Below are 15180 nucleotides of genomic sequence, written 5' to 3' on the forward strand. Positions count from 1 at the left end.
GTAATCAATGTGCTGGAAAATTCGTGATTACGAGTGGTTGAGTGAATATTTGAACAATGGTTCCTCAATGTCTGGATTTCTTGAATTGCTTATGCCCATGTGGAGGTAAAAAACGATTTTTGGGAATGAATAAATCCTGCATTTTGGAAATTTTTTTGACTGAAGTGGCCAGAACATTTTTTGGAAATTCATATCACGCAATGGGAATTCATAATGCGATAAAAAAATCAATGGTAACTGTAAATTTCAGTTCAATTATTGCATGAAAATTAATAGGAATTAGAAAAATTGAGGGAAGTTATTCATAAGGTTTCAATTAATGGTAAATTTCGGGTCATTTTGTACAAAATATTCCTGTTTTGATTAACAATTCAAGTAAGCTTAGGAATTTTCGTCGTCTTGTTGCTGAAAAATGTTAAAGTTCATGTGTTTTCGTCCTCAAAACGAATTTAATGTGGTGCCCCAGCGAATTACCCCTGAATTCGCGATAAATTTTTTTTTTCCATAAGTGTCTCCACAAACTTCTTCTCCACTGTTCAAAATTTTGTCTGAATTACCCGTCTCGAATTCCGAAAATTTGTATCAATTGAAATGTCAGAAAATCGCGCTATTGCGAAATCGCGTCAATTTTCTGTGTGTAAAGACCGCAATAATTCTAGCAGAAATTACAATATTTTTGTAGGTTAGAAATGTCTTCAAAATATTGTAGACCCATAAAAACAAAAAAAAAAAACCTAAAAATTACAACATTGCATAATAAAATATTATTATCAGAAATAACACAAAAATATGATAATTTTCATTTCACATGCACCCAAAAGTCCAGTACACTGGCCAATTATACTAGATCTCCGGAGTGATTATTAACAAAATTCATACTACAAAACAGCTTCAAAAACATGAAAATATTTTGATTGAACAGTTGTGTAGAATGTTTGCGCGTTGGAGCTGGGAGGATGACAAGATCTGTCACTCGAGGGGAATGGAATAATTACAACGAGCAGCAAGGGACAACATTCAATTGTAGGTCAAGGAAAACCACTTGAATCTAATCGGCCGATGCAAAACTGGTTCGATCCGAACATTGCCGTCTCTGAAAATCCGGAGTGGACAATAATGGGGTGTAATAAAGTTGCCAGGAAAGTCCCCTCGGCCATAAAACGTGGAATAAAATTGGCGCTTATTAAAAAATCCCTCGTAAAATTTGAAATTTGAGGGTAACATTTTTAAAAATGTAGTATTCGATCATAATTTACTGCGAATTGACGTCTCGCGACCAATTATATGGTAAATTACAGCGCGAGAAACAAGTAAACAGTGACATAAAAAATAAATGCAGTCGGGAAAATGGATCGAGTCATCATTAGATCTTGGAATATTCAGCAATAATTACATTAATTCTCCGAAACTATCGAGTGCACGTGAACGCATGCATCAATTTTTTCCAGTAGATTTTGCATAATTAAATTGGAAAGAGTCAAATCAAATCGAATTTAATTACGAAATTACATTTAATTGACATAAAATTCTTGAACAATTCAATCTCTAGTTAAATTAAGACGCACTAAATTCTCTGCAAAACATGAATGCAAGTCTCAAATTTTTCCAGTAGATTTTGCATCATTAATTAAAATGAAATCAAATCAAATTAAATTAAACTGTATTGACATAAAATTGTTAAACTGTTCATTCTCTAATTTAATTAAACCGTATGAAATTCTTCCCGAAGCATGAATGCAAACATCGAATTTTTCCTGTATATTTTCCCTAATTAATTGAAATCAAGCCAAATCAAATTTAATTATGAAACTGAATTAAATGTAATTAACAAAAAATTATTGAACAATTCAATCTCTAACTAAATTAAAACGCATAAAACTCTCCCCAAGGACGACAAACAATCTGCCAAACAAATAAATTTCCCCCTGAAACGTTCATAAATCTTCAAAACTATCAATTTCCATATTCACAAAACAGAAAAAAAAATCGTAAAAATTGGTATGCGCAATGTAAAAAAAAACAACTTGAAAAAATGGAATGTGCCTTATCGTGCAGAACAAATTCAAAACCGATCGCCTCAGCAGTTGCTCGTATCTTTCTATCGGGTATTATCGTCGAAGTGGTGGGGGAGCGTTGAAGCAAGAGAGAGATAGATAGAGGAGAGAGAGAGAGAGAGATGAAAAAAACGGAGGAAAAAAATTGAGAGAGGCGCGATTCCAACCAATGAGGAAAGTCCCACTGTACAACTGGCGGCGCCCTGCAGTCTGCTGTAATGCGCGGCTTATGCAATACAGCTCGCACATGGGCCTACCAAACGAGGACTGCAACCACCAGTTGTAATTCAACATTTTTTCGAGTGCTTCGTTACGATGCAACTGTTTTATCTCGACTGGGCTGTTGAATAGTGCATTAAATAATAAAGAAATGAATAAACAAAATATAAAAATAAGAAACGCGACGGACCTTGACGATAATTAATAAAAATATTCTGGCCCATGGAGACTATTGTACTAAATATAATAACCCAGAGAAATGACGCGTTTGCATTCAGTAAAAATCTGCATTTGAAATTTTACTATTTATTAGAAATGTTTTAATTGTATGAAAGAAATTCTTTATTTATTCTAAACAAATCCCCGTTACAATCCAGTCACGTTGAACAACTTTTCCTCTTCACCGTTTAAACAATGGTTTGATTTTCAATTCGTGAAGTCCTTATTTAAATAAAAAGAATATTTGTTTCAATTAAAAGAACCATTTCATGTGAATAAGAACGAAAAATAGAATTAAGTTGAAGTTCGAATAAAAAATTATTTGAATAAACGAATTCATTCGACTCAAAGGAAATTTATTCAATTGAAATAAACTATTTTTCTATGTGTAGAACAAAAAAATGGAAATAAATTTTAAACAATTATTCAATTTTTAATTCGTAAAGTCGTTATTAATATGAGGAAAATATTTGTCTATGTTAAAACAATTATTTCGTGTGAATAAAAACAAGAACAGAATTCACGGTTATTTTATTTTAAAAAAGTATTAAAAAATTGGAATAAATTCTAAACAATGATTCGATTTTTAATTCATAAAGTCGTTATTAAAATGAAGAAAATATTTGTCCACATTAAAGAAATTATTTCATGTGAATAAAACACAAATAGAAATCAAGATTAAATTCGAATAAAAATTTTATTACGAGTTATCTGAGTGAATCAATTTAATTAACTCAAACCAATCATCTTTTGGGTGGAATTTTTACGACGAAAAAATAAATACGCTCGAAAATAAGGCTATCTCGGAATGACCAGTAGTTCCACGACTGATAGCACTCGAAATATAGGACAATATTCTGTTGACCAATAGCTGTTGTTCACTGCCGCCGTACAGTCTGCCGTATCCACAGCTGATCAGACAGACTATTGTTTCTTGATAATAACAAAATATGTACTGAATCTCTCGGCTTACGTAATGACTCAGATAACGCAGTTTAATTACTAGCGTCCGGTTTGGTTTCGCGTTACAGATACAGGGAAAAAAACCATCCGGTCATGTGTGTCAAAACAATCATTAGCATGAAACATCGTAAACTATCGCATTGATCGGGGGAATTAATCGATAATTTCTTTTTCATTCATGAGGTTTTCCAGGGCTCGAAGTTTCTAACCCGTTCTATTGTTTTAGTTTCTGCGTGTTTTGATGTTTTTATCATCGAAATGGAATTTTTTACTGAGGCGATAACTAGAGATAACGAGGATTCATGTGCAGATTATTTTGAAAACACCTCGAAAACGGAGGGGATGTAGTTTTTGTAATTTTTTAGAAATAATCGGTGGGTTAAAAAATATTTCCTGTCACCTGGGAAATGAAGTTTTACGCAAAATTATTAAGAGACGTTTCTTGTAACACTTGAGATTTTTTGCTGAAAATATTCAATTTACGAAAATTCATCAGAACAGCTTTTTTGTAGCCTTTGAAATTCCCCATAAAAAATGTTTCATAAAAAAATCTCATAAACCCCTTTACTCCGAAGATACTGTCAAATTACTCTACACGTGAATTTTCCGGAAACAAGACAAAAAATTCTTCGCCGAGTTTTTAGAGAATATCTCCGAAATCAAAAAGTTTACGAGACTTTGTGAAATAACCTTTTCTATACTCCTTGAAATTCCCCATAAAAAATGTCATACAAAAAATTCCCTTAAACCCCTTCGCTCCAAAGATATTTTCAAATTAATCTGCACCTGAATTTCTCGGCAACAAGACATAAAAAATTCTTCGCCGAGTTTTCAGAGAATATCTCCGAAATAAATAAGTTCACGAGAATTTGCCCAATAACCTTTTCTATAGCCCTCGAAATTTCCCACAAAAAATGTCATACAAATAGTTCTTCTGAATCCTTTCACTCCCAAGATATTTTCAAATTAATCTATACCTGAATTTCTCTGCAACAAGACATAAAAAATTCTTCGCCGAGTTTTCTGAGAATATCTCCGAAATAAAGAAGTTTACGAGAATTTGTCCAATAACCTTTTCTATAGCCCTTGAAACTCCCCACAAAAAATGTCCAATAAAAAATTCTCCTAAACCCCTTCCCTCCGAAGATATCCTCAAAGTACTCCTCAACCCATGCCTCACAAACGAAGGAATCTTACCTTTCCTCCGTCCAAAAGGCCCGAAGAAAGTTCCATTCTTCCCAATGACATTATCATCAATATACTTCAGCAATTTCGCGGTGTCCTCTCCCCTCTTCACCGCGATAGACTTGGCCGCCCTCGGCGGCTGTCCAATCTTAGCACTCTGACACCCCAAAGTTCCCGGTGCACTAGCCCCCTGAGACCCCCCAGTGGTTTCCTCCGGCAGTGAAGCAATTCTCCTCTGCGAGCCACACCAGCCCTTGCTGGATATCTTCACCGAGCAACTCATTATCTCATAGTCTCGGAAAAAAGTCCTCCACACTTATCACCCCTTATCTACCTCAAGCCACTTTACCACGATGAATGACTCCAAACAGCGGTTTCGAGCCTAGACCAAGAGCATATGCTGGTCATAAAGCTGAAGTGTTGAATCCCCGCGAAAAAAAAAAATCTCCCTCTTATTTCCACTCAAGATGTGGCAACCGAGTGTTGTGCACCTGGCACCAAACGAACCGGTCTAAGATTGCAAAATCGCGGAGTGAAGACGAGGCCCGCAGGTGTAACAATAGCCCTCTGATTCACCTCTCAAAAAATCTCGAAAAATTAATCAACGATAAAATCCCCTTTCTCCAAAACTCCCCCCAAAGAGTGCAATTAAACCCAGATCCCCCAGAACGATGCAGTTCGCCCCGAGTCACTTTGTCCCTCTCGTTGAATAAAAAAAGTACCCGAGGGATGTGCGAGGAAGATGGAGCCAACAGTGAGAGTGCGCAAGGAGAAGTGGTGGGGCTGCAGCCGGGGGCTGCTCGATATCCCTCTCGGTTTCGTGTTCGCAAGTCAATAACAAATGCACTCCGAGCACAATTTGTACTCTCACTCTCGCACTATCTGTCGCTAAAAGCGTCTTTTGATTAAAAAAAAATTAATTTCCTACTTCAGAAGTCAGGAAAATTAAAAATGTTCTGACTTCACTGCAAATTCGATCAATTTCCGAATTTGACTTTGTGTTTTTGGAGATTTCCCTCCGCTGCTCTCCCGTGACACTTCACAATTATTAAATTCAATGAATTATGTTTTATGTACTATCAGCACGGGTTACGCGGCGAGACTGAGTGTCTGGCACAGCCGGCGTTTGTATCCAACTCCCTTGGTCGTTTCTCGACCGTTTTCCCCACTGTCGGAACTCTCCTACTCTATTCACCCGCAGCTACTCCCAACGAAACTTCTCTGCACGTGTGACGTCATCCACGACGCGCAGGCGCACTGGTTTTTTTCCACTTTGTCAAAGCGAGTGGTGAAAATTCCTTCACCGATTGTGACTTCTCGTTTTTTAAATCCAATGGGTGATTTTTTACACGAGATCCCGAGGGCCTATTTGTCTTCTTTCTCTCATTTCTTCTCTTCGCGTTTGTATATTCAAGGTCGCAGCAACATGGAATGCTGCACTTTCGCTGTGGGCGGGGGTGGGGAGGAGGAACTGTGCACTTTGCATCCTGACACGTGCTCTATCTCGGATGAACACATGACTGACGACAACAATGCGATTAAAGGTGACTGCCATTATTCTTTTTGTGGTTTTGCCTTGCTGCATGGGAGAGGCGATCAAGGGCTGCAGGGGGGGGAGACGGGTTGGGGCTGCACAGGAGGTTGACCTGGGTCACTGGGACTTGCATTGTCCCAATTTCTTGCGGAATTCTCAGGCTTTTCTTGCGAGCACAGCAGTCAAATGCTCTCGATTTTACGGGCTTAAATGGCGTTTACGAAAATTTAATTATGGAAATGGTGGATTTTCAGGGGTTTATTGAATGGGTGATGTTAATCGAATGAAATGCGAGTGAAAATGACGTAGGGTTGACCCATTTTTAGGATGGGGCTTGGATTGTTGTAATTTCTGGCGGAATCCTGAATTTTTTCGAACTGTAAATGTTTGTCAAACAACAGTTCTGATGAAATTCCAAGAAATTTCGGCATTGGAAATTCGCGATTTCGTGAGAAAGTTAATGGAAATTACATTTGAGTTCGATTATTAATTATTAATTTGATCCAAATGAAGATAAATTAGGTAAATATATTCTGGGATTCTCAGTTAATTGAACATTCAGTATAATTTGGTACCGAATATTCACATTTTCACTGTGAATTTAAGCAAATTAAAGAAATCTCGTTTTCCGGCAGCTCAAAAATTGAGAATTTCACTGGATTTTGAGTGAAATTGGAAATTTCATTATTTTTTCGCCTCCTTAAATCGAATTCAATTGCGCTCTTTTGAAAATTTTTATTGAACTGAGTCCAATCGAAATAGAGTAGAATAGAATAGTGTCAAATGATACTTCTGCTAAAATTCCATGCAATTTCGCTCAAAATATTTGATTGAAATGAAGAAAAATTGGGTAAATATAGTGAATATTCACATTTTCATAGTAAATTCAACCAAATTGGAGAACTCCCCAATCTCCGGCAGCTCAAAAATTAAGGATTTCACGGAATTTTCAATGAAATTTGAAATTTTCCGATTTTTTCGCTTCCATAAATCGAATTCAATTGCGCTCTTCTGAAAATTACTACTGAACTAAGTTATTATTCCTTCACATAACTGTCACTTTATTCAAAATGAAAGAATAAACAGTGATCAATCTCCCCTAATAAATTATCCGCGAATTGTTCTTGTGTTTTATTCCACAAAAAATGCCTAACCAACTCTAATTCTTGAATGGCAGTGTGAGAATTAATGAAGTTAATTTTCATTGAGTTCAATTGGAGAGTGAGTCTCAAAGTCTTCCGGAACATGAGTAATTAATCATCAGCGGTATTCAACCGACAAAGCGACCAATTCCCAGTATATCATTTTCCTTGACTGATCTCGGCGTCTCCCCCCACTTTCTATTTAATCCATATCCACATTTCTAACGTTTAATTTACTGGAAAATCATGGAGAACTAGTGGAATCGGTTGTTGGTACTCTTCGTAAATTTCGTTATTGAAAATTCGAAATTGATCAATTAGTTGCTAAATTTCAGTAATTAGTTGTCGAAATTCAACTTGTTGTTGAAATTCAATAACAGGCTGGTAATTCATTTTTTTCACTAAAATTATTTGGTAAATTTCAACAAATAATTTAACTAAAATTATTTGGTAAATTGCAGCAAATAATTTTAGTGAAAAAAATGAATTACCAACCTGTTATTGAATTTCAACAACAAATTGTGAACTATAAATTGTGAAACATCCATATTTACACAATCAAATACACACACACACACACACACACACACACACACACACGCGCGCGCGCGCGCGCGTTTCTGAAAATGACTGAAAATGAGCCTAGAGACCTTGAAATGCCCATATTCGATGAAGAATCGAAAATCGATTTTCGTAATGATTACAATACCTTCCCTTATCATAAATCTAATAAACTTCGTGAATATTCAATGACCATCCCATTGCATCATGCGAGATATAACCTTCAAAACCTTTTGGATAATTGTTTTTCATTCCGCGTTCTTTTCATTCCCTAGGATTTATTCATCAATTCGTTACATTATGGATCGGATGTATGAACAATGAGATGTCGAATGACTGAGCAATGAAAGAATAATCCACCATTGTTATTCGATTCTGCATTTTGTTCATCATCTGGTTTGTTGACGAACAATTTTTAATTGGTCATTGCCTCTGTCGCGCGAGGATTGAACGTCAATACGATTATTCTGAGAATCATTAAAATAAAATCCCACCACTGACCTGGCCAATACTTCCTGCCAAATACTCGGGATATTTATGCGATTAACGCACGAAATATCCTCAACAACTTGACTCTGACTCGTCTTCTCTCATCTCTGAATTCAAAATCCTGAGCCAAGAATAACAATTTTACTTGGCAACGGACAAAGAAATTGTTCAAACATTGGTTTAACGTGCCAGTGATTCAAACGCACCGTTCCATTCAACGACAAATTATTATTGTCAATACAAATATTCACCCGCAAATTAACAGCATTCACTTGACGCTAACATCTGACCATCATAAATTTACCTTTTAATTTGACGCAGAATGATTTCTCGAACGATATTTAGGAGTATCAATACCCCGTGGGTTAAATTAGGCGGTTTAATTTAACATGTTGAGAGTTAATGAACTTATATCTGCATTTCAATTAAAATATTTTGAATAATAATAAACATTTTTACATGTTAATGCATTTGTTGAAATGATTTGTTCCTTCATAAATGGATTTTGAAGAATTTTTCTTTCATGGTTATAAAATAAAGCATTCAAGACTCAAGTAAATTATCGAAAAATGAAGAATGGAACGCATTCTAATGGAAACAATAGACATTTATAAAAATAGGTGCAATTGTAGTCAGAAAAATCAATGAGGCATCATGGGTTTCTACTCGAAGACATTCAGAATGTCTTCAGAATGTCTAAATTTGAATTAAATAATAATAGTAATGATAATAATAATGAAAATATAATAAACTCGTACATTATTATAAATAATATAATAATATAATAATATTGAATAATATAATAATAATAATAATGGTTATTATTATTACTAATTAATTAATAATAATTTGAGAAATCTAAATTTATTTTCTTAGAGAATGACTAAATTGAGATCCAAAGTTGAAAAAAATCACGTGATATCAACTGTATGTACATGCCTCGTGTGAATTGGAGATTTGAATTTCGGTTGGTTGCTAAATCGTTATAATTGGGCTTGCGCTAATGACGGACTATTGAGGTGCATCGATCGATTCACGATGGTCTCGTCTGCGGATTCCTGTGCACGAGGCACTAGTCCTCGGGTGTTTTTGATGGTTCAAGGCCACTCAACATCGATTTTATCGCGAGGCGGTGGGCACTTGATGGTTTTTGTAATTGAGTTATCGAGTTTTTTAGGTGTATTCACGTGCTATTTATAATTTCGGGGACATGGGTATTTGATTGCAGAAGTCTTTTGATGCATTCAGAAGAGCTAAAAGAATTCCATGATTTTTTTTAAAGGAGACAATAAAAAATATCATTTAGCCCCAATTTTTTTCACATTGTGCAATATTTTAAGGTATTGATTTTTTTCGCTCGACATTTTTTTTCGAGGCTGTGGACACTTGATGGTATTCTTAACTAAATTATCAAGTTTCTCAACTTCTCTCACTTGATGATTTTTGTAATTGAGTTATCGATTTTTTTTAGAAACATCAATATTTGGTTGCAGAAGATTTTTGATGCATTCAGGAAACAATAAAAAATAGCAGTTTATCCCAATTTTTTCCACGTTGTGCGCCATTTCAATCCATTAAGTGTTTGACGTCTTAAAAATACTGAAAAATAAGACAATGAATTAGGTCTTATGTGCAAATTTCTGTGCCTGACGCTCTAGTTTCCTGGAGTTTTTGATGGTTCAAGGTCGCTCGACATTTTTTATCTCGAGGCTGTGAACACTTAATGGTATTCGTAACTAAATTATCAAGTTTCTCAAGTAATATAATTGGACTATATGACACTTGCTGATTTTTGTAATAGAGTTATTGATTTTTTTTAAAGTATATTTGCGTGCTATTTATAATTTCGGGAACATGAATTTGGTGGCAGAAGATTTTTTATGTATTCAGGAAACAATAAAAAATATCATTTTATCCCAATTTTTTCCACCTTGTGCAACATTTCAATCTTTTAAATTTTTTACGTCTTAAAAATACTGCAAAATAAAAAAAAGGAACTAGGTCTTATCTGCGAATTCTTATGTCCGAGACACTAGTTTCCGTGAGTTTTTGAGGGTTCAAGGTCGTTTGATATATTTTATCTCGAGGCTTAGACACTTGATATTTCTAACTGAATTATCAAGTTCTCAAGTGTATTTTCGTGTTACTCATAATGTCGGAAACAGAAATATTCAGTTGCAGAGGTTTTTCAGTACTTGCAGATGAGCTAGACTCCGCATTGTGCAACATTTGAATCCATTAAGTTTTTTTTTAGCCCCAAAAATGCACTTCGCCGCGCTCAAATATTTCGCTACGAACTACAGGTGCCAGCTCTCCACCGTGTGACGCACGAAGTTATCCTTGAACTTCAAGACGTGATAATTCACAGTCGTCTCGGGAACCCATGCATCCTCCGTAGCTTTACGTATCCCACTTTGATGCAAGCATCTAGACACTATTATTCATGCTCGAGCGATATTTTATATGCAGATGCCGGTGGCTTTGAATTTATTCCCGATAATGAGACGCGAGACTATCGATCGTCGATTATGTGCGTATCGTGCTGCAGCCTTGGTTCCAGCCCCTGCACTTGACCATTGTGTACACTATTTTTGCGGAATTTATCGGGTCAGTGATGCTGCGCGCGGGAGGCACAACTGGTGACCCAGTTTGCGAATTTCATCCCGGTGAATATCTGCTTTCATTCCGCCGTGACCTTGAACTTGTTGACTTTTTTAGCGAGTGATAACAGCGGAATTGTGGAGAGTAAATACGATTGTGTGACAAGTGGTTATCGATGTTCTTGATCAGACTAGGGAATTTCGACATCTTTGCGGCCGCTCAGTGGAGGATTTCGCAATTACGAGAGACGAGTTTGTTATCTGTTGACAGTGGTGGGGAATGCGAAATAGGTGGAGAATAAATCCATATGTAGAGGCGGAATTCGTTAGAAAAAATTGATATTTCACGCACAGTTGATTGGTATTTTTTAGAGGAGTGACATTCAATTTGGTCTGAAGGGAATGAAATCATGAAAAAAATCATTTTAGAAAAATCATGAATTTTTAATAGCGAAGTTTCGATGGAAATATAAAAGAATTTCTTTAGAGAATTTATGATTTGCAAAATTTTTTGTGAATCAGAAATAAAAAAATCAAATTCTAAAAGTTAAAATTGAATTCTAACGTTTTTGTATTCTTTAAAGAATTCATAAATTCTTTACAGAATACAAAATTTCATGATTTGCAAGAAATTTTGTATAAAAGCATGAGTTTATTAATTAATATCTATACATTCCCTGAGAAGAAGAATTTCGTTATTATATTCCCTTGATGTTTAAATAATGGCCCCAAATGTAATAAATGCTGAAAGCTATTACCATTCAATCATTTCATTGAAAATTCAGAAAAATCATGAAAATTTAGATGAAAATTAAAACTCTACTGCATTTTGGTTCTGAATATTCATGTTCAATTGAAACTTCACGTAAATTATGAATTTTTCATTTCACATCTACTGAAAACTTTTAAATTCCCCTGAATTCTATCTACAACTTGGAACTCGATAAGCATTTTTCCTCTAAATCGATATTTTCCATGAAATTTCAATCTTTCGTAGAATGTTTTTAATGCACGTCTCACTGTCTTCATTTAAAGCTGACGATTATTATATCAATTGTCCAATGATTTTCATAATAACTCACATTAAAATAAAATATAAAAACCTTTTCTGATAACAAATGCAATTTTTCATCGAGCAACAGTTTTTGACATTTTCCCCCAGGAAATTATAAAATTCAACAATTTCTTGAATAATTTTCGTGACATTGAGTCGTGTCCCCCTGACATTGCCGCCAGGTCTCAATCATATCTCTCCCGAGCCTGAAGCCCGCCTTCCGATACTCCCAACATTGCGAACATGCGTTTGTGTTAGTTGCACTTTAATCACTGGGACGTGACAGTTTTAACTATGCACTGGTGCAGCGCGTGTTGCCCAGCCGCACGTTGCCAAGTCAAGTTTTTATTTTGCACATCACTGGATAATTGCTGGCTGAGTGAAGTGATGCAAAATGTTAATTCCTCGGTGGAGCGTGGGCGACACCTCGCTATGGATCGCGTAATATTTATGCGCGTGGAAGAGTGATGGTGACAACTGGAGTTGGTACATAATTTTGCGATCATCTCGACGAGAAATTGAGAATTTTTTCAGGAATTACTGGAGGTGTTGACGTCTTTCTGACGCTTTCAATGAATTTGTGAAATGCGTTCGCGGGTGTTAGTCGTTTGTAATAAATTGAATTTATAATTTCTCATCATTGTACATCACTCGAAAACTTCAGGCACGACACAGAGGATTATTGCACTATTCCGTTGTTTTTAGACAGGAAATACGTCTTGTTTTAACCGATAAGACACATTTTTGTGTCCAATGTCTTTAATTAAGACGTCTTGAAGGCACTTGTTCTTCCCGAAAAATGATAAACTAGAAAAATGACTTTCACAATAATTTCATGAATTTCACTCAATAAAAAATGTTAGGACCTTGATTTGCATTTCATTCAGCATTCAAATTGAAAATCTCGTTGGTTCAACTCCAAAATCCCACAAAACTGAAACCGTTGAAATTTTATAAGCCCCAGAACGCATAAAAGTCCCTCTCTAAAACCTTCAAATGCAAGGGCACATCGATTGACGTCATTTCAAAAATTCAGAATTTTTTTCAGGAATTACTGGAGGTGTTGACGTCTTTCTGACGCTTTCAATGGATTTGTCACTGTTTTTGGGGGTATTCGTCATTTTTAATAAATTAAATTTTCAATATCTCACGAATATAAACTACTCAAAAATTTCAGGCACGACACAGAGGATTATTGCAATATTCTTTTATTTTTAGCGAGGAAAAATTCCTTATTTTAACTGATAAGACACATTTTCGTGTCCAATGTCTTTAATTAAGACGTCTTGAAGACACTAGCTTTTCTTGTGGGAAGATCATAAACTAGAAAAATTACTTTTTCACAATAATTTCATGAATTTCACTCAATAAAAAATTTTACGAGTTGAATTTTCATTTCATTGAGCATTAAAATTTAAAATCTCATTGGCACAACTCCAAGAGCCCACGAAACTGAAAAATCACTCCCTAAAACCTTTCAATGCAAGGGCATATCGATGGCAATTTTTCAAAATTAGGAGCATTTTCTACAAATAATCTATAAACAATTTCATGCCCAGAAAAATAAGGTCTCCGAGAATTTAAACAATTTCAATTATTTATATATAAACAACGAATGTAAAAAAAACAATAATTCTATGCAAAATAGAATTAGAATGACGCTGAATATTGTTAATTTTTTTTTAAATTTCCTCACGCAATTTAATTGACAAATTTGATGATTGAAAATTGTTGAATCTATAGTGTGGTTTGTACCAAATTGTACAAAATACTTGGATATTCTTAAGAAGTCCTGAAACCACTAATTTTTACCCTGAAAAGGTCATAAACTTGAAAAATTACTTTTTCCCAATAATTTTATGAATTCCACAAAAAAAATTTACGAGTTTAATTCTTTCTTTCAGAGTTTCTTTCAGTATTAAAATTTAAAATCTCATTGGCTCAACTCCAAGAGCTCAGATAACTGAGACCGTTGAATTTTCGTAAGCCCCAAAACCCATAAAAGTCACTCCCTAAAACTTTTCAATACAAGGGCACATATCGATTGGCGTTACTTCAGGTCCGTTGTATCACGCGATGCCACTCACGTTATCTCACGTTCCTTATTCAGTCCCCCGCCTCTTCTTTGTCCATTCTTGTATCACCGAGTCGTAACATCACCCTCGATGCAATACAACGGATCAGTTGTGACGACGTTTCCTCTCCCACCGCAGTTTTTCCTGTATTGATCCCCAGGTAATAGTTCCCCGCCCCCCTATATGTAACTGTGAGTCCATGGGTCTCCGCGAGCTCCCGGAACAAAGAAAAAATGTCTTCATTCAATCGATCCGTATCCCACGGGTCTATTTATTATTTAGAACTGCGGGTGATAAAATGCATCGAATAACTTTGGCTCGGTTTCATAATATTTTTATTTATCTTCTGATGCATAATTGCACGGCTGAGCCGGACGTCATTCATAGCTCGATCAATTTTTTTAATTGATAAAGCACACTGTTAGAAATTTCTTGTCATCCGAATTTTCGATGAAGTGAGGTTGAACTCAATTTTAAATGAAAGCGTTCACTAGATTTCTCATTCATCTTGAAAATTCAAGAAAATTGGGTTTTTCATGTTAAACAATCATTGATAATTCAATGAAAGCATGAATTCCGTAGCGAAGTGGTAAAATGGTTTAAACAGTGTCTATTCACACGCTCCACGGTAACTTTGACCGTGGCTATACGGGACGTTTTCCCGTGGATTCAAGGTAAATAGTTTCTGCCGTGGATGTATGGGAGGTCGTGGAGCCTGAACTTTTACTTCTCAAATTAAATCTAGACAATAAACTAGACACATCGAATCAATAGATTAGTGATATGGAGATAGTAAACTAGTAAACAATTTTCTCGAATACGAATATCAGTATAGATTAACGCAAATAAAAAATGAAATAGATAATGACTAAACGCAAATAAAAGATGAAATGAATAGTTTTTTAACTTTTATGTGAACGTTTTCTTAACGATATTCATATTTGTCTAATGGGGTCCGAGTGCACGAGTGGGTGCCGAAATATAGTGCAAATGATTTTAAGGGTGATCTACCAACCAGGGGAGATTTTCAATTGAAGGCCCGAGTTGAAGCCTCGAGTTTGTAGCAGAGATGTCAGACAAGATAT

At 35.4% G+C, this 15180-nt stretch overlaps 1 protein-coding gene across 1 annotated transcript in view; it reads right to left on the minus strand.

The window, feature by feature from the left end:
- Positions 1 to 5749, minus strand: part of LOC107045619 — a 54324-nt gene extending 48575 nt beyond the window's left edge. Inside the window, exon 1 of the mRNA XM_015267941.1 lies at positions 4653 to 5749. Within this exon, the coding sequence (XP_015123427.1) occupies positions 4653 to 4923 (271 nt within the window). The 5' untranslated portion in view covers positions 4924 to 5749. The remainder of the gene's footprint in view (positions 1 to 4652) is intronic.
- Between the last annotated feature and the right edge of the window lie 9431 nt (positions 5750 to 15180).

This window comes from Diachasma alloeum, unplaced genomic scaffold, assembly GCF_001412515.2.
Source record: "Diachasma alloeum isolate Michigan unplaced genomic scaffold, Dall2.0 Dall_scaffold_01026, whole genome shotgun sequence".
Classification (NCBI taxonomy): Eukaryota; Metazoa; Arthropoda; class Insecta; order Hymenoptera; family Braconidae; genus Diachasma; species Diachasma alloeum.